Below are 23,096 nucleotides of genomic sequence, written 5' to 3'. Positions count from 1 at the left end.
TGGGAGCGGGGCCATTGGGGGGGCGGGGAGAGGGGGCGGTGCATAGCCCCCCCAACCCTCACTCCCAGTGCTGCCGCCAAGCACAATGCAGGCCAGGCCCAGTGGGAACAGCCTGGCGCATCCTTCCCCTCCCCCTCCCCCTGAGGATATAAGGGCCAGGGGCTGGCGGGCACAGGGGAGGGCGGGCTGCAGCTGTGGGCTGAAAGGCCATGCTGGGCTGTTCCTGCCAGGCCGGGCCCGCACTGTGCTTGGTGCGGATGGAGGTGGTGCTGGGAGTGGAGACACCCTGCCCCCATGGTCCTGTTCCCAGCGCTGCTGCTGCAGCTGCCCAGCCTAAGCACAGCCTGGCCAGGAAGAGCTCAGCGCTGCCCCAGCCACAGCCTGCCCCACGTACAGATCCAGGGGCATGCACCCCCTCCGTGCCCTTCCAGGCTGCACAACCCCGCCCTTTCCATGCCCCCTTGATGAGCTGCTCACAGCTCTGTCCCCCACCCTGCCCCAGCTGTGCAGGGCTTGCCCCTCCCTCACTGCCATTTGGTTGGGGGGAGGGGGGGTGTTGATCAAGGCCCCAGTGGTAAGGGAAGGAGTGGGGATAGGGCTGGGGCCTCGATCTTCCCCACTCCCGCCATGGCCTTTTCCCCTCCCCACAGACTTAGCTGCTGGGCAGGGGGTACATCTTCAGTTTATCTTAAAATGCAAAAGTGATCTCCAACCTGAAAAGGTTGGAGACCACTATTCTACATTTTGCATATGCCTGTGGCAACTAGACTACAAATTCATACAATGTACTTTTCACAGCATTACTGACAGTAACAATGTAAAACTGAAATCAGGCATTAAAGTTCCTGAAAAGTATTAGCTGCATAGCAAGATATATATTGAAGATTATATACCTGAAGATTAAATGTATTTATTTCTTTGCATTATGGTAATTCCTAGGTATCCCAGATGACATCAGAGACTCATTGCTCTAGACATCACAAAGAATCAAAGAGTTTCTGCTTTTAGGAGCTAAAACAAAACTAAAGGTTGACAGGAAGGAGGTAAAGCATAGAAACAGAGAGAATAATAACAATACACTGTAATGACATGATCTCTAATTTTTGGATAGGTTTTGTTGGGAGAATATTAAAAATATAGTTGGCTGCTAGTACACCAATATCATGCTAGCCAAATGTCTCATTGTTTCCTGGAACTCCCCCATCAATCTGTCTGTGTCCATCTGTTCATTCTCTTATGTTAAGACTGGCTTCTGGGAAAGGGAACACTTTTTTATTCTGGGTCTACAGAGCATTAACACAATGAGTCTTTGGGTCCATGACTAATGTCCCTAGGTGCTTTTGTCACTAATATCTGCAAATAGTATGTTAAATAGTAATAAGAATTTTCTATTTCTAGGCCTGTTTCCTTTAACAAGATGAGGTCACAACTAAGGAAGCATAAGGGTCTGGAGGTCAGCAAAGAGGAAAAATTATAAATTCCCTCATTATAATGTTACATCTATTTCTTAGGCATCTGAGCACTGTAACTAGAATAAAAACTAAAACAAAGCCCCCATACATAAACAGTTTAAGCCTGAGACAGTTTAATTTAAAATGTAAACTTGCTAAAATGGCTGATCAAAGTCTGCCGCACATAAAGAGTACCCTGAAATTATGTCTTAAAGTACAAAAAAATTAGCTCTAATGAACTGATAGAAAGGATGAATTCCACAGGGAGGTCCTTCTGCCTCCAATGTGTTCCATGTAACAGAACAGCACTTTCTATGGATAGGTCTACATTGCAGACTGCAATGCAATGCACAGATACTCAGCTAGCTGTGAATGAATTAGCTTGAGTACTGGAAGCTCTCTGGCCCTGGTAAAAGAGTTTTGTGGGGGATAGTTTATCTTGCCAAAAAACTAAATCAGATACCTCTCTATACTTGCACTTACAATCTGCAGATGCACTCTCAGTAAACTAGACAATTCAATCTTTTAGGGCCTTTGTACATGCCATAAAATTGGCCTTTAAAGAGGCTTAAATGCCCTTTTACACCGCTTTAATAGCATTGCTGTTTGCACGTTCAAGGGCATATTCTGCTTTAATGGTGTTCCTGTTTGCATGCTTGGTGGCGTATTCTGCTTTAAATGACTTCAGTACATAGCAAGATAAAACAACTCCGAGGTGTTTTAGTTTGCTACCTAACAGAGTGCAATAGTGCACAGGACATTGGAAGCTGATGTGCTCGGGGCTTGGCGAGCCCTGCACAGCTCAGGGGCTGTGAGACCCAGAGGTAGCCCATGCAGGCAGGTTCCACTGAAGGAAAAAAAAAAAAAGTGGCAAGGCTGATTTTTTTCCCCTCTCTGGAGCCTGCCTGCCTGAGCTGTGGAGGGGTCTGGTGCTTCCCTCCATGGCTGTGGGGACCCCCGGGTCAGGTGCCAGCAGGCAGGTGCCACCTGAAGGGCCCCCACGCAGCTCAGGGACCACTCAGCCCACTGGCAGTTTGCCCTCTTTCTTCCCCACCTCCTCCCCTGCCGAAGAGGCAGGTAAGGATCGGACCAAATTGAAGCAGTGTTTTTAAAAACCCACCGTTTCAATTTAGGGAGAATTAAACCTAATTAAACCCTCATGGAGTGTACAAGCAGCCTTAGAACCCAAGCAACAAACTGACCAGTAACAGGAGACAAGCATTTATTAGTATAAAAAGAATATAACATTGTGATTCATCTTGATTTGGAAGACATTTTTAAATAAAGTGTATTTCTCTAAGGTGACATGTAGAATGCTGACTTGCAGTTTGTTGACCTATCATCTACTGCAAGAGGCACTACAAGCTGAGTGCCCTATTGAATCAGATAGATTCTGTCAGCAGAGCTCTTCAGTTAATAAAAAGCTAAGAATGGATTAATTTGAATGCATTCTGAATAGTTCAGCCGAACTAGTCTTTATGGATACTGTAAAAAAGATTTAGTACTTTGCCTTCACTACAACATAAGAATTAAAAAAAAACCATTAAGACTCTACCCTGCAATTCACCCAGTTCAAATTAAACTTATGCCACTATTTCTAACACACACTGATTCTTCAATCATCTGCCTTCTGTAAATCATGATAACTCACAAAGAACAGATGAAAGGATGATGTATCTATGCACCAGTCTCTTGATGGGCTGACAGTTTGGTATAATAAGATGTGGTCAGAAAACAGATTTTTTTTTCAACCTGAATTGGGCCAAAGCCCAAACGAGAAAGTCATTTTGTTTGCATAAATGTGAAGTACTGCATTTTTTTTTCAAACCTTTTTTAAAGAAAAGATAAAGAATTGAAACAAAAAGCAGGTTACAAACAACCAAAAAAACCCAACACTTTCGAAAATTGCTTTTAGAATTAAATTAAGGTTTCTCAATTTTTTTAAAGCTTACCTTGGTCCTACTTCACATGCTTGAACGTAGAGACATAATTATACACAAAAGCTGTGATTACATCCGACTGTACTCTTCTCCTTGCACTCCTTTAGTGCAGGATGTTTTATTAGAGATTGTTTTGCATCATCTTGACACATAAATGACTTGGTGGATTTGATGGTCTGGGCTATCCCAGAAGCCAAACTATTTGATCATAATGGTCTTTCTGACCCCCAAAAATCTACAGATTCAAGATATGAGACACTGATTTCAGGAAATAATTCATATTTTGACATCATTTCTCCATGTGTCAAAGCATTTTCCATCAAAACTTTTGTTGACATTTTCTGACCACCCTTATTATATTTCATTCAGCACATCAGTGCTGATGAAATCCAGTGGGTATACAGTATCTGAACCAGACCTATCAGATTCCAAAGTATGTTCATTAAAATAGTTCCATCCCAATTGGAACAAAGATAAGTCTTAAATTCTATTTGAAACAGGTGATTAACTATGATGTAAGGTCAAGATCAGCTCAAAAAGTCTGATTTCATCAGCAGAATCTGAAATTTCCTGAAATAGGTCAGCATTATCATTCAGGATAGTGGCAACAATACATTCATGCTTGAAGGATGGTGATGACTGGGCAATGGGTCTTCTATTTTTCTATCCATTCCACCTTACTAGGAGACAGTTGATCAGTAATCTTCTCAGACCATGCTATTTTATCTCAGTCTTGTATCAGGGACAGCAGTAAAATACTCCACAGAATTTTTTCTACTCTGTTTTTTCACTCCATTCCATCCTCTTTATCAGAATCAGAGATCTGTTTGAGGGATTTGGTTCACTAGAGGCAGTTGCCCAAAAAAGGACAGAGGAAACACTACTACCACATTATCTTTGTGTACAATGCCTTTTAATAATTGCTATCACAGAACAGATTCACCTATGCTTCTGGTGAAATAACCTGAAAAACTGTCCAGTAAGAGATGGACTGTAGCCCCCCTAGGAATCAATGGAAACAATGAAGTGATTACTTTGTGGCAAAAAGCATTATGGCTGCTTACAGACATAAAAGGGTCATTTTAAACTTAGCGTGCTCCAACATCAAGTCCAGATCATGCCCAGAAGAGGTATTGTTAGTTAGACCTAGCTCACCTAACATCTGTATACATCAAGTGCTTTAGTGGGGCCCTTTTTGGTGATTCTCTCTAACAGCTGATTGAATCAGCTATTAGATAAAAGTGCCAAAAAGCCCCACTGAAGCAACCAACCTATACAGACGCTGCATAACTAGGTCAAACTAATGCACTGCTTTTTCCAGTAAAGTGCATTTTTGGTTTGTTTGTTTTTTTAACATCTGTAAGCAGCCTATGAAACCAATCTAGGCCAGGGGTTAGCAATCTATAACCTGTGAAGAGGTCCAGTCTAGCCTGAGGGATCAACAGCATGGAGCTCTGCCATTCTGTCCACCCCTTTGCCATGCTTCTGTCTGCTTGGAACCTGCTGCTCTGCTGCATCCACACTTCCCTTACTGCAGAGGGGTCAGGTTAGTGCAGGCAGCAGTGTTAGTGCAATGGGGTGAGGGGGAGGGGAGTGAAGACTTCTAGGTCACAGCTAGTTAGGCTGCAAGCTCCAGTCTTTACTGAAAAAGGTGATTGGACAGATTTTGCCTCTTTTATTTCAGTCTTCAGTATGTTCTTATCTTTCTAAATGAAATTACCTATTCTTGCATTTATAATAGATTATTTTAACATGCCTCAGAAATCATGGAAAAATATGTAAACATTTCATATAGTTAGTTATTAAACATGAGCTCTCTCTCTGCCAATGTGCAATACTTTCAATGAATCCGTACCTCTCCATATCTGTCCAGATTTTGTAGTTTATTAAAACTCCCACTGATTGAAACATCATCCAAGCCACAGAGAACTCTATTCATGCTTCCATCCTCAAACGATCGTTGTTTCTGTTTGGATCGGCAGACGTCTCCCTGTAACCACAGCATTGCTTGTTTCCTGTTAAATATTAAACCAGAAGTATAATTAGTTTCAACAATTTTTTTTGCAGACCAAACTAATGAGAAAACATGCAAGCAATCTTTAACTGAGAGTATTTTGGTCTTTTAAATATCTTCATAATCAAAACAGAAAATTATGTTATGTAACAAAAGAATACAACCTCTCTCCTATGGTAAATAAAGCTAGATTAGATAAAAATCTCTGTATGAGATTATGTGCATCATAAACCTAGAATCTGTCATTCTTCCAGCTATCCCTCACTCTTCAGAATTTTGTTTGTGTATCCTAATCATGGGGAAACAAAAAAAAAATCAGCAATACGCTATAGAAGACAATATTATTTTTTAAAGTATTTTAAAGCTATTTGTAATGTTTTTCGATTAAAGGCACAAACCAAAAACATGGTATTATTCATCTTTTATATATATACACAATTAATGTATGGTGATGTGGTGTTGTGTTGTGTATGGTATTATTAGCATGAGTGGTTTAATAAGAAGCAGTCATGCAATAACAGATATGCAGAGAAGGGGTGCAAAATCAAATTAAGGTAAACAGAACAGTGATATCAACTGTATAAGAGAATGATTTTTTGACGTGTTGGAGAAAAAAATGACAGCATTTAGCCACTGTCAGCATGTGTGGGCAGGGCAGGGCAGGTTTGTAGGCTGGAACAAGTTAAACTGCCTTAAATTCTTTAGGGAGGGGGCTGTTTTTCTCTTGTGTGAGCTCACAATGCTTAGCAAAATGGAGCCCCCATGGAAACTATAGAAGCGACCAAAAGACAATTATTAATAATACTGGGAAGCAGAGAGTAGACCATTATCAGCTAAGATATATCTGTTAACAGCTTCTCTCTTCATTTAGAACCAATGAGTAATGCCTTCTAATGGAATTTGGAAAAGGTCCAATATTGTAGTTAGATGACTAAGCACCACTCTTCAACCAAAGTTACCAGAAGAGTTCTTTCAAACCTGCTGAAACCCTCGATCAGCTGACTGTTAGCATTATAATGATGATTTTAAATTACATAAACACAAAGTTTAAGGAAATCATATTAGACGCTTCCTTAAGAGAAAACTTTCCATTGGTTACAAACAGGGTTCCAGTAATTTCCCAAACTACAAAGTTGGGTTGAGTGGGGAGAGAGCTGCTGAAAGAATGAGAATGATCAGATATGAAAATTGTCTCATTTCTGCATAGTTTTTCTCCTTATTTATAATAAATGGGAAGTGACATGTGACGATTCATAGAAGAGCATGTGTAAAAGTTCAGCAGAGCTTTAATTATTATTACAGCAGAACAGAGGGGAAAAATCCTCTCACAATCCAGCTGCATTTTCCTAGCAGAGGATGATGTTGCAGAAGAATGGAACCTCCTTTGAGAGTTTTCCCTGGATACGGCTCACATATTTTTTTCCCCACAACGCCATAGGGGACCTGATAAATGGAGCCAAGATTCATTCTATAAATAGTATCTGAGAGGTCCATTATGGCAAATGCTGCAAAGTTTTACAGTTTTGCTTACAGGAACTTCTTGGACAGACCTGTGGCCAAAGACTTTTAGACAGAATGAAACGAAGTAGACACAGTTATTTTTTTCTGCTCACACCAGATATGAAGTCCAATGGGATAAATGCCATTGCCTTGGAAGGCTCATTTTGGATACCAAAGTGAGATTAACAGAGAATACAGGAACTACACTTCTCTTTGGATAGCCGTCTAGATACGGTCCAGTCTGGGTGGTGAAGGGTGTCTCTACTTCAAGAAGTCTGATCCTTTCTGCAACTCAGCAGCAATGCTTTGGCTGTCTATCAAGTTCTGCTCTTGTTGTATTGTTGACCAGAGGATACTACTCTTCTCTTCATCCACTATATCTTGCATGTAAAGGTGAGGTTCCTATCATTTAGTATTGCCCATTAACTTTAATATTTGAAAGTCAACTTGAATTCCCAAGTAAGATGATGGAGCAGGTCCTCCATGAGTCCACTCCTCCACCCAATATATTATGTATGCTGCACAGCTATCGTAATTAGTTTTCACAAAATTATTATCAAGTTGATTTTCTTGACAGTTTGATGTTCAGAAAAGTAACTGTGAAATTATGTAATGTTTTTCCTTCTATCCGCATCATTTTCTACTAAGAAACTAAATAGCTTTTTACTTTAAACAGGGAACCATCATCAAATCCCCAAAGGTCAATAATCATCATGAAAGCATGTACAGAATTGAGCTGAAAACACCTTTCCTTTCTTATCAGACAACTCTGCTTCAGTTAATCATAAAGATCAATAACGTTCAACAGTAAGTCTGGTGGTAAAGGAAGGTCTAACAATGCAATTTAAAATAATTTCAATCTATGGAATAATAATCTGGTTTCATATGATTTTGGAAGAACAGCAAGAAAGTTTGGCTGACATGTTTTGTATGAGAAATTTGTACCTCTTGTCAGAAGCATGGAATACTTGTCAAATATTTGCCAGTTTGTCAGCATGTGTGAAAAATAATAATCTGGAGTGATATCTGGCCTGAGTCTTGTGGTTTCAAATAAATACTCATAAGTAGGAACACAACCTAAGAAATTTAATTCTTTACTTTTCTCAATTAGCCTCCCTTACTCACAGAGGAGCAAGGTATAGGAGAAAGAGTGACACTTTTGGCAATAACCCAAAAGTGTCTGGGTTATCTGCATATATTCTGAGAGAGAACAGCTCTTATTGGGTGGTTGGCTAATAAGTAAACACACCTGAAAGAATGTGTTCCTGAATAAAGTGAGGGAAGAAAATATCTAGTATAACTAAAGAATGACCTGAAATTGCATTGTTGTTGATATCAGCCAAGTTAACTCTGGGGAGAAACTTATGATTTTTTTTTTAAAAGGCACCGATTCATTCTGTGAATAGTATGCAAAAGATGGAGATGTCATGCACTCCACAAGAAGATGGAGCTGTAGTGCACTCTATACTCACGGAGTAAAACCACTGCTTTGCCTTGACAATTTCTACAATGACATTTCCCGCTGCCAAGACAAAAAAATATCTTACACCATAAAACCCCTAAAAATGAATGGAAGAAGCACAATTTAACTTAATACAATGAATACTGTACTAATTGAATTACTTATGCTTACAGCTATATTAACACCTACCATTTTAAAATTTCCCTATATTTACTCTACTTTCAATGTACCACAATGAAATATTGCAGGAACAAGGCCCCATGTCACAGAACTGAGGACTAACTTGAGTTCACATGTGAATAAAAACATGCCAGGCCATCATTTCCTTTGGGATGGAAAGAGAGAGGAATACCTATCCCCTGCCAGCTAAATTTGGGTACAGATGTGATGCACTGAGGGGAGAGAAGAGGAAGTGTTGATTCTCAGCAAACCAGGAGGGAGTGAAATCTTTCACTGAGCTCCTGAGGCAGACCTCTGATCTGTTACAGTATAAGTCATTTAAAAGATACCCATAGATAAGGTGGATAGCCACTGAAATTGTGCAACCTGTACTTACCATTGGTCAGTTCCCACTGATTTTAATATTAAAGACACTGCTTAAGCTGCTTGAAGTATGACAGTTAGGCCCCTTCTATATGTTACAGGTATCACATAATTAACTGGTTAATTGCACAATTAACTTGAGACCAGCCACACGTGCAAAGTAGCTATCACTCAATAGAAAACTCCAAACAGCTATAAAGCCACACCTCCTTCTCCCCCACACCCCATGCTAGATAAGGCCAGTGGAGGATCTGAGAACTGCCCATCCAGCCCAGTGGGGGAAAAGGTTGGGCAACACTGAGCTAGAAGGATCAAGTACTCACTTCACAGATTGGGCAATTTTAAGCCTGTCAAATGGTCCCACTGTGTGTAGCTTAAATTGTGCTAGGAGGTCACAGGTCCCTGGGAATCAGGGAGACATCAACCTATTTTGGCACCTCCACTGGGCTTATCCTAGACTAATTTTATGTACAATAATTCAACCTTTATTTATATAAAATGTCTTCTGTTAAAATCACACAAAAATCAACACATGGACCACAAATGCAGGTGTTGTTGTAAAAATGGAGGCAAATAATTACAAATAACATGTTTCTCTGACAAAAACCTCAGCTTTCCCCAGCTCTTGGAGGCTGTAGCTGAATAGATCAGAGATGCCTCAGGTGTTGCTAAGCAATGTCACACGCAAGACTTAAAATAAAGGAAACAAAGACACTAGACAATAATGATATTCTTGATGACAAAATAAAAAGATATACGCTTTGGCCATCACTGGTTTGTTATCTTCAAAAGCCTCCTTAAATATGTTGAAGTAAACTACGTACACAATTTAAGTTTCATATTCAGATTCTGAATCAGCCTTAATAAAGCTAATTTTCTCTCAAACAATATATTGTAGAAGTTGTTTTATTTATTTATTTATAAATCTTTTCAGAAAAACCTCCTTTGTTTCTTCCTGCATTGTGTTGAACTCACTGGACACGAGACAAAATAAACTGTACCAGTTAAATCCTTTTCCTTACGTACTAGAACTCATGAGAGAGTGAAGGGGGGTTGGAAACCCATGAAGATAATTTATGTTTTCTGCTGCAGTTGAAGGATTTTTATCTTGTATGTTACCTGTACCAAAACACTTTATAGACGAGTACAATAGTCACAGTAAGTACAGAAGTTATTGCTAATAATATATAATAGTTTTTAAGCAGGTCTGTACTGTATACAATATTTACTCAAATAGAAGACGATCTTGATTATAAATCAACCCCCCAATAATAAGATTCCATATATGGAAAATTTATAAATTTGTTATAATTTTCCAAGTACAGATTCTAATCATTGGAGGTTTGTCTTGAATTTGTCCCCCTACCACTGCTACAGCAGGGAAAATAAGTCTGGGGTGTCAGGTGGCCCTTTGCTTTCTGGTTCCCCATAACTTTTTCCTGGGGCAGCCCCTTCCCCCTCTCCTTACTGTCAGACCCTGCTCTCCCTGAGCATATGGAAGTGTGGAGCAAATTTAAAAACAATAAGCCTGACATTAAACAAGGCTGTAGCAATGTGCATATTACCACCAAGGAGGAGTTCTCAGCACTTGTCCATACCTGCAGGGAGCGGATCAGTAAAGCCAAGGCTGCAACCGAGCTCCATCTGGCTTCACATATCAAAGATAACAAAAAGTCCTTTTTCAGACATATAGGGAGTCAGAAAAAAGCAGGGGTAATACTGGACCCCTGCTGAAACAAGTGGGACAGCTCATAACCGACACCCAAGAAAAGGCCAACCTGCTTAATGGGTACTTCGGGTTGGTCTTTCATCAGTCCAATGGGACTGCCTTGCCTAGCAAGACACGGGACAGCCAGGGTGTGGGTATATTTATACCCAGCATCAGTGTTAATCTAGTAAAGGATCACCTTGAGAGGCTGGGCACCTTCAAGTCAGCAGGTCTTGACAGACTACACCTAGGGTACTCAAGGAGCTGGCAGGTGTCATAGCCCAACCACTGGCAAAAATATTCAAAAACTTGTGGCGCTCATGTGAAGTACCTGAAGACTGGAAGAAGGCCAATGTGGTACCCATCTTCAAGAAAGGGCGGAAAGTAGATCCCAGGAATTACAGGCCAATCATCTTGACCTCCATCCCCGGTATGATTCTGGAGAAAATTATCAAGGAGACCCTTCTGGATAAACTGGCTGAGGGCAGCATCCTGAGGGATAGCCAGCACAGGTTTGTCGCAGGTAGGTCTTGCCTGACCAATCTCATCTCCTTCTATGACCAGGTGATGTGTCACCTGGATAAGGGAGAAGAGATTGACATCATATATCTGGACTTTAAAAAAGCCTTTGATCTGGTGTCCCATGACCTCCTCATGGAAAAATTGGCCAACTGTGGCCTCGGCTACACCACAGTCCGATGGCTGGGAAACTGGCTCTGAGGTTGGACCCAGAGAGTAGTGGTTGATGGTAGTGAATCATTATGGCGCGCCGTGACCAGTGGCGTCTCCCAAGGCTCTGTCCATGGACCAGTTTTCTTTAGTGCCTTTATCAACTATGTGGACATTGGTGTCAGAAGGGCACTGGCTATGTTTGCTGATGACACTAAACTTTAGGGCATAGCATCCACACCTGCATACAGGTTAGTGATGCAGGCTGACTTGAATAAACTTAGTAAGTGGGCGGATACTAATCTGATGATGTTCAATACTGATAAATGTAAGGTATTACACCTTGGGGAAAAAACCCCGCAGCATGCGTATGGGCTTAGGGCAAGTACTACGCTTGCTAGCACCACTGCTGAAAGAGCCTTGGAGGTCATGATTGACCACAAGATGAACAGGAGCCACCAATGCAATGTTGCAGCTGGCAAAGCAAACCAAACTCTGGTTTGCATCCATAGATGCTTCTCAAATAAATCTCAGGATGTCATCCTCCTGCTGTACTCAGCCTTGGTGAGGCTGCAGCTGGAGTACTGCATCCAATTCTGGGCTCCGCAATTCAAGAAGGATGTCAAGAAGCTTGAGAGAGTCCAGAGGAGAGCCACGCGCATGATCAGAGGGCAAGAGAACAGGCCTTATGAAGACAGGCTGAGAGCTATGGGACTCTTCAGTCTGGAAAAGTGCAGGCTCAGGGGGGACCTGGTGGCTGCTTGTAAGTACATAAGGGGTGTACATCACAATCTGGGAAAACATCTGTTCACCAGAGTGCCCCAAGGAAAAACAAGGACCAGCGGTCATAAACTCATACAAGACAGTTTTAGGCTGGACATAAAAAAAAAATTATTTACAGTTCGAGCTCCCAAGACCTAGAATAGACTCCCTCCAGAAGTGATGCAGACACCTACTCTGGACTCATTCAAGAAACGCTTGGATGCTTATCTTCCTGGAGTCCTTTGACCCTAGCTGACTTCCTGCCCCTGGGGCAGGGGGCTGGACTTGATGATCTTCAAGGTCCCTTCCAGCCCTAACGTCTATGAATATACTACCTATGCACCTAGTTTATCCAGAATTGATGCATGGTACCATTTTTTTTTTAAACTGATGCAAGTTTTAGCACAGATACTCCATAAACACACTTTTAAGTAGCACTTTAGCACCTACTTAGAGATGATACAAACTATGCATGATATTATTCCAAAGCCAAAAGCCTTATGATTAACTGTATAATTCATTAGGCTGGGCCCCACCATAGTCAACAGCATTTCAAGCCATGGTGACTGCCCAGCCGAGCACTACTCAGTATGTGTGTGTACTCCAGATACCCCCAACAAAGGATCCATGTGCTAATTAGCGCCCCCCCATGACTGGAATTGGGTGTTCTTGTCACAAGTCCTGGGATGCTCCAAAAATGTATATGCAGATTTGGTGCAGGGCAACCTGGTCTAACCTTAATGGACTCTCGACATTGACTTTAATGAACAAGCTATAAAGCTATCTGCCAGGGGACCTAGACATATGCTATTTTCACTGCACAACAGGTACTGAAGAATGCTGCTGCCCAATTAAAATATTCCTGGCTTGATGTTCAAGGGGCAACTGTCCAAAGGGGATAAAAGCAGTGCAGGAGTTTGCCATGCCAGTACTTGCCAGTTAGGGGAGATTGAGAGCTATTGCTGGGAGTGGATCCTCTTCTGCTGTGCAATAAATACCCTGTCCCACCAACTGATGTATTGATGGACCAAGCAAGGTGGGGAGGGAAGGCATTCCCCTGCTTTTGTTTGACCCACCCTGTTCCCTATGCCTGTGTATTCCTCACAGAAGACGCAACTTTGTATTTTTATATGGTCTATTTTTTTATATGTTGTTTAAAATTGATCCTTCATGCAAAATATATTTGTTGCTACATCAATAAAATACTATTTGACATTCATCCTGTTTTGATAACCACAGGCTTACGTTCCCCAAAAATGATGTGCCTTTTGATCCCAAAAGTAAGAAGCGCCAGAGACTCCATAAAGTCCTTTAGAGACTTCACAATTGGTACTGATTTTACATGTAAGATGCTCTGATATTATAGTGATGGGGCAGCATGATAACATCCTAACAGATTAGATCAAAAGTGCTCAACCCTTAGGCTGCAGGCCAGATCCAGCCTGTGGAGCTGCTTCTTCTGACCCACTGATGTCCCCAAAGGAAATCTGAATGCAGGGGAGCAGTTGCAGCATTAACTGCCACTCCCCTGCTGCCATATTTCCAGACCTGTTGGGAGCTCTGCAAACTAAAACTATGGCCCTGCACAATAGATTAGGTTGGCATGTGGGCAGATCTAGGTGCACACGGTTAGGCTAACACGTTGGATTGTGCCCACAGACTGACCCCACATGGGATCAGGCCCACAGATTGACCCCATACTACTCATCTGGCCCCTGAGCCCAGAAGATTGGCTGCCACTGGATTAGATAGAATAGATAGATCAGGAAAGAAATGGACAAAAATGGTTAGGAGTAGTAGATCCTCTTCAATAACAAAAGATGCTGTACTTACTCTTCCAGAAAGTGTTGTTGGGGTCCTATAATAGAGCCTGGCCGACATATTCTTATCCAAGCAATGGCTTCAGCATGTGTGAACCTATAGTGTTTCATTATGTAACAGGCTATTAATGTTCCTGTTCTCCCCAAACCAGCTGCAAGAGGCAAAAGCATTGAAATAAATATTGATATACAAGCATACACATGCAATTCAACATTCTGAAATAGAAAATGCTTTCCCCCCTGGCATCACATCTCTGTAATTATATCACTTTATTAAAATTGTGATAAACTGTTAAACTAAAGTGCAGGAGAAAGTGGATAAAAGCGAATACTATTTTAATTTCCATCATTCCAGTTCAAATGTTTTAAAAAGAAAATAATTATAAACAAGATTTATAAAACATGAAAAGTTTAGCTAACACCCTATAATAAACTAGTAACTACAAGCAAAAAAATGTTTCTAAACATTTTTTTAGAATCATAGAATCATAGGGCTGGAAGGGACCCCAAAGGATCATTGGGTCCAGCCCCCTGCATGAGCAGGAAAACATCTGGGGTCAGGTGACCCCAGCCAGGTGACCATCCAGTCTTCTCTTGAAGACCTCTAGGGTAGATGATTGCACCACCTCTGGGGGGAGCTTGTTCCGCCGTCTGGACACCCCAGTTGCAAAGTTTTTCCTAATAGTCATCCTGAAACAATCTTCCAGGAGTTTGTGGCCGTTGTTTCTAGTTTTCCCCCAGGGCGCCCTGGTGAATAGTTGTTCACCAAGCCCCTGATGCACGCCTGTGATATAGTGGTAAGCCGCAATCAGGTCCCCTCTCAGCCTTCTTTTCTCTAGGCTGAAGAGTCCGAAATCCCTCAGCCTCTCCCTCATATGGCTTGCCATGCAAGTCTCTGATCATGTGGATGGACCTTCTCTGGACCCTCTCGAGCTTTAGCATGTCCTTGTTGAAGTGCGGCGCCCAGAACTGGATGCAATACTTCAGCTGCGGCCGCACCAATGTTGAGTAAAGCAGGAGAATCACTTCTTTGGTTTTACGGGAAATGCATCGATTGATGCATGCCAGAGTTTTATTGGCCCTAGCAGCTACTGCGTCACATTGACGGCTCATATTCATGCTGGGGTCTATTGTTACCCCCAGATCCCTTTCATTTGTAGTGCTGGTCAGGTTAGCGTTGCCCAGCCTGTAGGTCTGTTGGGGGTTCTTCATTCCCAGATGCAGCACTTTGCATTTCTCTGCGTTGAACCTCATCTGGTTCCGTTCTGCCCAACATGCCAACCTGTCTACGTCTGCTTGTATCTGCAGCCTATCTGCAGGTGTGTCCATGCAACCCCATATCTTGGTACTGTCCGCGAACTTTGCCAATGGGCTTTCCACCCCCCCATCCAGGTCATTGATGAAGATGTTAAACAGCACTGGGCCAAGTACTGACCCCTGGGGTCTGCCGCTGCCCAGATCTCACCAGGACGATACTGATCCATTCATTTGGACTCCTTGCATCCTACACCACAACCAGTTTCGCACCCACTTGACAGTTTAGATGAGGGTCAGTGTGCCTCCATTGCAAATTACCACCTATGTTCAGCAAACATTTAAACCTGGAAGTAACCATTCATGTGCTTAAATACTTGTAGGATTGGGTCCTGCATTAACTTTTCAGAATCATCATATATTAATATCCATGCAGTTTCTTATTAATATAATGTTAGCTAATGTGTATGACTAGTAACAAATACAAGCTGGCATATCTCTTCCCATCTCTGTAACTTAAAGCACTTTACAAACCTGTATAAACATAACATTCAGCCTGATTTTACAGAGGGGGAATATGGAGGCACAGAGAAGTTAAGTGTCTTGACCATGATAAAAGCAGGTTAGCAGTGGAGTAGGGATTTTCCCTATTCCTAACCTTGCACTCTATCCTAGCGTGTAATGTCTCACTTACAAAAAAGTCTGCTTCTCCAACAAAATACTTACAATAGTTTACAATGCAGAGACATCCAGTAGCTATTGTTCCTACATCAACCATAGTATTGTCAAAATTCATGAACTTTCACTTAACTAACAACTTTCAAATTTAATACAGAACAACAACCATTTACCTTAATCAAGGAACAGCATTCTTGCCATCCAACTTCTTGGAAAGTTAAGTAACCCCAAGCAAAGGGATAAAGGTTGGATCTCAAGAACAAAATAATATAATTTTTGTTTTATTATTTTCCTTGATTTGTGGAATTATTTAAACTGAAAGACAGAGTAGTGAAACCACTTATTTTACATGTGACCAGAGGAAAAGTCCAGTGATCTAATTTTATTAGACCAACTTTCCACCTCCCTTGCCTAAAAGTTTCAGTTTGTGGATACATAAACTATATTAGATGATCAAAAATAAATAGTTCAGTAAGTCATCAATGCAAGCTAAAAGAACAATGCTAGATAGCTGATGAAGACTGAACATGGTGTGGTCAAGATTAGGTACTCAATATTTACCATTTTTCCCAGGCTAAAGTGGTACGTGAAAAATTGTATTTAACATTTTAGAAAGTCATATTCCTCTGTCAAAATTCAAAAGTAGTACCCAGTCCTCGCCAGCTACTAGCCAACTCACATAAACATCAATGAGAATTTTTCACCAAACATAAGTAATAACAGTACTACAGTATAACCTCATAAATCTGGACATCAAAAATCCAGAATTCTTGAAAATCTGGCACATCGGAGACTAGTGGTGGCCGGTCCCAGAGCAGTGGAGGAGGAAGCTTGCACACGGCAGCTGCCCCCGCCACTCTGCATGTGGCTGCTGCTCCAGTACTGGTCACCACTACCCTCCCTCCCACGCCCCGGTCCGTGACCAGCTGCCACTCTAGCTTCAAAAATCCAGAATTTTCAAATTTCTGGCAGGTGCTCAGTCCCAAGCATGCTAGATTTATGAAGTTATACTATACTAAGCAATATTTTAAAAATGCATAGCACAGACTGGCAAATAATGAAAAATGTAGTATAGTGTAGAAAAATTTAATGTGGATTTTCAACTGATAAAAATAACCTGTACATTGTCAAAAACTCAAGGAAAATAATTTTCTAATTTGCAGTCCTCATTATTAGTGAAATGTATTCTTATTTTGTACTGCAAGCTTAGAAATATCTTGCTATATAATATGTTCACACACCTTTACAGTGCACAGCTACAGCTCCTTCAGCATTCTCACAGATGTTCAAGAAACGCTGCACTATGCTGTCACTTGGTGTGCTTCCATCTATGAAGAACAGGTCATAGTGCTCAAAACCAGCATCTGTAAAACGCTTTGCCTCATATATTTTTTTGTTTAACCTTATGATGGATGTGACATTGTGCTTCCTGAAATAGGGAAAGTAGGCTTCAGGTGCATGAAGAGGATAACCTAGAAAAAGCAAAACAAGAATATTTAAATGTTAATAAAAATCACTGAAAACTACCTTAATGACACCAAACTGAAACAAAAAAAACCTGCTAAACTCACTCATTTTTAGAATGAAAAGTTGATTATGCTTAACCTCTTTTACTGAACATAACAAAATAAATACTTCTAGATGCCAAAATATGTTGCACTATATAGAAATTGTTCAGACAACACTTTATTATGGTATTTATAAGCTTTCATGTGTCTATAAAAAACAGAATACATTGAAGCACATCACATCTTAGGTGTTGTTCGATGTTCTATGTTAAGTCATTTTAGCTTTACATCAATAGCCAACATCTCTACAGAATTGCTGTAAAGAAAGATTATAAGTATTAAAACAAAGCTTTTGTATGAACAAAGAATGCATCTAATGAAGCAGATGTTTATCTGTAGCCAAGCCACAGGTCAAGAGTCAAAGAAGAATTAAGCAAGCAAAAAGCGAGTTATAACAGAAAGAACATCATATCTAAGAACCTACCTTAATTGCGGTGGAAGTCCACAGCAAAGCGGCGCCTTCAAGCTTGCTCTTTAATGCTGGCCACTGAGGGCCTCCCCTCCACCGGCCGCTGAGTGGAGGAGAGACATTTAATGTTGCATTTTTTGAATCTCAGCCACTCAGTGTCAGGTAGGCACAGCAAAAAGAGTGAGATTAAAGGTGCTGCTGTTTCATGAACTTCCACCACAATTTAGGTAGGCCCCTAATCATACTGTCTAGAGCGTCTTGCTTTTATTCCAAAATATCTTTGAACAAGTTTTCTTTGTTTAAATAAGCAACCCGTTTTTAAATAAAACTAAAGCTGTAGCACTGCTGAATTCCTTTACACCAGTGCTTCTCAAATATTTTAGATTCATGACACCCATTGGAAAATGCCACCTCTTAGCTTTAATTCTTTTTTTTTTCATTCAGTTTTACACTGCAGAAAAGACAGTGTATTTACTCATATCCAAGACAAAGATTTTTCCCCCCGATTCAATGTGAGGAGAAAAGTCCCTCATCTTGGATTTGAGTACATAATTTGAGCTGCATAATTAGCTCCACAGTAAACATCTCAGTGTCTACATGTATGGCTCTATTAGGCCACAGTAAACTAATAAACTCTGCAGCAGGTTGATACTTGTAAATACAAGTACTGTCCTGCTGCAGAGTTCTTTTAGTGTGCAGCAACATACATATAGATGCTGACTTGGCTGGCTGAGGCACCAGGGTGTTTCAGTATGGGGGCTACCTGCTTACTAGCCTTGAACTGAAATGCCCTCATGCCTCAGCCAACCCCTCTGCAGCATGTTGAACCAGGCAAGAGCAGCCTCAGGCTGGCAGGTCAACCCCTGGGACGCCCTGCCAGCCAGGGCTGTTCCACCTTCTCTCAACATGGCGCAGTCTCAGGTGCACATTCAAACAGCATTCCTGGGAGCAATAAACTCCAGTATGATATGCACTGGAGTTTATTCCTTTACATTAATTGCACATGTAGATGCACCCACCATGAAGAGGACACGTGGGCTTTAGCATATCTTCACATCTAATGAACATGCCCAGGATCCCCAGGAGAATTTATTCTCCATTTGCTAGGATGTGTTAAAACCCCTGCTACTGTACAGGGGTGCACCAATAAAGATTTTCTTGGGCAATACCAAAGGCCAATTATTAAGCAGACATATCAGCCAATACTGATCTGGTAGCCGATTGACAGGAATGCAGCCCAGCAGGTTGGAGCAGCGTTTGTCTGGTAAGTCTGTGGGGGAGAAGAGGTGTGGGGACGGAAAGAGGCGTGGTCAGGGCAGATCAAGGTCCCCATGGTGAGGGAGGAAGTAAGGCAGGGGTAGGGGCAGGCACTGCCCAACCAGGGTGGTGAATATGACCCCAGGAGCGGAACAGAGCTGTGGGGCGCTCATCCGAGAGGCACGGTAGGTGGGAGCTGGCTCCCTGTTGTTGTGCACATCCCCAGGGGAGGCATGCATGGGGGCATGTGCCCCCCCCGGAATTGTGTGAGAGGCAAAAGCAGGCTGCCCACTGCGGACTTGAAGCCAGGGACTGAGTCAGGGCTGTGCTTGGGGCAGGTGGGGGTGGAGCATGCAGAGGCAGCACTGGGAGGGGTGGCTACAGGGAATTTTGGGATGGCTATAGTCCCCCCCCCAGCCACCCCTCCCAGAACTGCCAGTGCCTGCCCTACCCCCACTCACCCCAAGCACAGCTCTGGCCCAGCCACCCCATTGGGAAGAGGCTGGCACAGCCCCTGGCCCCAAGGCCACAGCCCGCCCTCGCCACACACGCAAAACTGGGGAAGCATATGCCCCGCATGCCTCCCCTGCAGATGCATGAAGTGGCAGGGAGCCATTGATCCCTCTCCACCGTCTCAGGCTCCCTGGACAAGCTGCCCGCAGCTCCATCTCACTCCCAGGATCAAATTCACTGCCCTGGCTGGGCAGCACCTGCCCCTGTCCACCTCCCTCATCATGGGGGCCTCTATCTGCTCCCTCATCATGGGGGCCTCTATCTGCCTCCCCACACCCCTCCCCCCCACAGAGTTACTGGCTGGACACTGCTCTCCAAGCTGCTGGGCTGCATTCTTGGCCACATGCTGTAGCCATGCACATGTACACAGCATTTATCAGTGACATTATCAGCTACACCAGTCAAAAAAAACTGATTGCCAATAATGTTAATTTTCCTTTTATCGGTGCCAATCCAATATGCCACTGATATCTTGGTACACCGAGCACTACCAGGAGTGACCAAAAATAACGGTCACAAGCTGGTAGAGGGTAGATTCAGACTAGACATCAGGAGGCGCTACTTCACAGTCAGGGCGGCTAGGATCTGTAACCAGCTTCCAAGAGAAGTGGTGCTGGCTCCTACCCTGGGGGTCTTTAAGAGGAGGCAAGATGAACACCTTGCTGGGGTCAGTTGACCCCAGTGCTCTTTCCTGCCATGGCAGGGGGTCAGACTTGATGATCTGTCAAGGTCCCTTCCGACCCTACAAACTATGAAACTACTACAGTATCTTCAAAACTATTCTGACCCATGCTAGGTAGATTAAACTAGGACAAGGTATCCTCAGATCTTTACTTTGCTACGTAGACACACCCTTATATGAACTGTAAGTCACAGGAGGCTTTTTCTTTTAACAAGAAGAAATTCATCCTGAGATGAATCTTCCACCAAAAGACATTAAGGATGGTCATATCTGGAATCTAAGGACATTTATACACACGCTCTGGGAGTGGGGGAGGGCACTTTAATTAGATCGGCTTTCAGAGCTGCTCTAATTAAAGCGCCCGGAGTGTCTCGTGTATCAGTGTCTCTGCGCTTCAAAATGGCAGCAGGGTCACTTTATCTAAAGCTTGTCAAACAAGTTTTAGATAAAGCACCCGTGCCACCAGTTCGAAGTGCAGGGATGCTGTTACACAAGGCATGGGAGGCTGCTGGAGCACAGTAATTACAACACATCAGCAGACTTGACTAATCAAGTTTGCTCCCACAAACTGGAATTACAACACGTCAGAGCAGCCTCCCTGCTTGTGTACAGCCACACTAAGAGTTGAAAACTTTTTTTATTATTATTCTTCCCAAGAGGAAACTGGAGCAGAAACCATGATTAGACAGAACCATAATTATTATCACTCTAAGAGAAAGACTTTTAACACAGACTGTAAACTTGCTTACATCACAGAATCTTTTCACATGGCCTTCAAGGACACTTTTACAAGACTATAAGACAGCCTTTATTGAGAAGTCAGAAATGGTACTGCCCACATACAGAGATTTTTGAGCCTTTCTGCAAGGGAAAGGTGGTCCTGATGGGCCTGAAGTACAAATGCATACTTATGGAATGTACCAGCCTGTGCAGTTCAGTGGACACTCCTCAGACCACTTCTTAGTGGTTCTCTGCATATTTGCACTCACGAAACAGTTTGCCAAGCAGTTCCTCATGAACAGATGTCATGACTTCATCATACTTCACTGGGGATTGACATACATGCTGTCCTAACAAACTGTGCGCCTGAACCAGACCTTGTATCTGAGGAATATTTTGCAAAGGCATTTACAATTCTTCATGTCACAGCCTTACAGATTTCAAGAAACTGGAACACTTCTTGGAAGTGTTAGAGAAATAGCTTTTACTCAAAGTATAGTTTAACTGCAATAAGATAAGGAATATGTATCTCTCCTCTATACACAATCTAATTCATCTAGATAGTGGCTGTGACAAGGCATCAGGACCCTTTATAGTTGTCTGCATGTAAAAGAGAGGGAGTTGCAAATTCCTTAGTCCTATTAAGGAAAGATAAAGCACTTTCAGTATCCAAACAAGGATCTTTGACTTCCCTATGTCAGTTTGAGGTCTAAAAAAGGAAAATGACTAAATTTTGATCAATGTAGAATTGAAAATCTTGAATATGAACAAAGCACAATCCATCTTTGTGCAAGTCAGTGAATGGTTGGTCTTCCATGAGAGAAAAATGTTCTACTTGTTATGAAAACCACTAAAACAGTTGGGTAGAACAGAATAAATTTGCTGTAGGCTCAAGCAGAGGCTTCATAAGTCACTATATCAAAACCTGTTACACTTCTAATAGCCTATACAGTTACATGCAGTGATAGAGGATCTAAACTGGGGTTGACTGGGGTCAACCTCCAGCTCGCGGGCCAAAAGGAGACAAATGGCCAAAAGGCTTGTAGACCAATAGCATCTGGCCTGTGAGACTCCCCATTGGCTGCCTTCTCCTTGCCAAATTCCCAAGCCCCATGCAGCCAGTCAGTTGGGTCATACCCCACCCAGAACCACAGGACCAAGTTATACTCCCTCCCCCACATGCGGCCAGGCCATGCCCCCTTTTCCTGCTGGCCTGTGCTGGGGCCAGGCTGCCCCCTGCCCCCTTCTGCATGGCTGGATGGTGCTCACTGCATCTGCCTGGGGTGCTGAATCAGGATGACTAGCTAGATCCAGCCTGCAGATGGACTGCACACTATCCATCCAGCCTGCCGGGGAAAAGGTTGAGGACTACTGCTTTAGATGATAAATTTTTCTATCCTGTCAATAAATCTGGCAACAAAAAAATAATCTGTATATTCCCTGGGAGAGATGGAAGTGATTTAAGTACTACGATGTCTTGACCAGACTGGGGCAACTAAAATAATCCTGGCTCTAGCCACTCTTCTGTTTTTCTCACTCTCCAGGAGAGATAAGTACAGAGCAGATCTGTACACAAATTCAAAAGAAAAACATCCAACATAAAACTTTCTCTCTCTGGCTTTTAAGAGAATAGTTCACATTCTTTCCAATAGAAAAAAGATCCAAGTCCAAATGCCCTTCTTATAATTTGGAAATGATGATTTTTAATTAATTCTTTAGAAAACGTTTGTTTAAGCTCTCTGCTGACATGATGCTGATATGATAAATTGTTATCCTTGCCTGGTAGATGCACTATAACTAGGAAGATGTTATACTGGAAACATCAAACCTATAACTCAGTTGCATCCCTGCACAACTGAAAGAATGAGTTCTTTCTTGTTTGCCCAGGTAATAATATGCATTGTTGTGTTGTCTGTGATGATCTATACTACCATGTTCTAGATATAGGCTAGACAGGTTGCTTTCAATTACAGCATTTATTCAAGAGAATCCCAGTGATTTTGGTTTGTTTGTCTTTTTAGATGGGGTCCCCCCACCCACTGTTGGGGCCACTAGAGGCAATTGTCAATAATGGTTTCAATGATGTCCCTTTCAAAGCATTTACCTGCTGCATCAACCACAAAGAGCAGAATTTCTTTTGTTAACA

At 42.3% G+C, this 23,096-nt stretch overlaps 1 protein-coding gene across 3 annotated transcripts in view; it reads right to left on the bottom strand.

Annotated features, from left to right (window-relative positions):
* Window positions 1–23,096, bottom strand: part of CDC14A (cell division cycle 14A) — a 133,181-nt gene that overhangs the window by 24,443 nt on the left and 85,642 nt on the right. For all 3 annotated transcript variants that reach the window (XM_025197231.1, XM_025197243.1, XM_025197235.1), the window contains 3 exons: window positions 17,043–17,273; window positions 13,883–14,021; window positions 5,247–5,406 (listed from right to left, as the gene is read on the bottom strand). In XM_025197231.1, coding sequence (XP_025053016.1) covers window positions 5,247–5,406; window positions 13,883–14,021; window positions 17,043–17,273 — 530 coding nt within the window. The remainder of the gene's footprint in view (window positions 1–5,246; window positions 5,407–13,882; window positions 14,022–17,042; window positions 17,274–23,096) is intronic.

Source organism: Alligator sinensis, unplaced genomic scaffold (genome assembly GCF_000455745.1).
Source record: "Alligator sinensis unplaced genomic scaffold, ASM45574v1 scaffold647_2, whole genome shotgun sequence".
NCBI lineage: Eukaryota > Metazoa > Chordata > Crocodylia > Alligatoridae > Alligator > Alligator sinensis.
The sequence above is the reverse complement of the archived record's forward strand: the minus strand, read 5'-3'. Positions and strand labels throughout refer to the sequence as shown.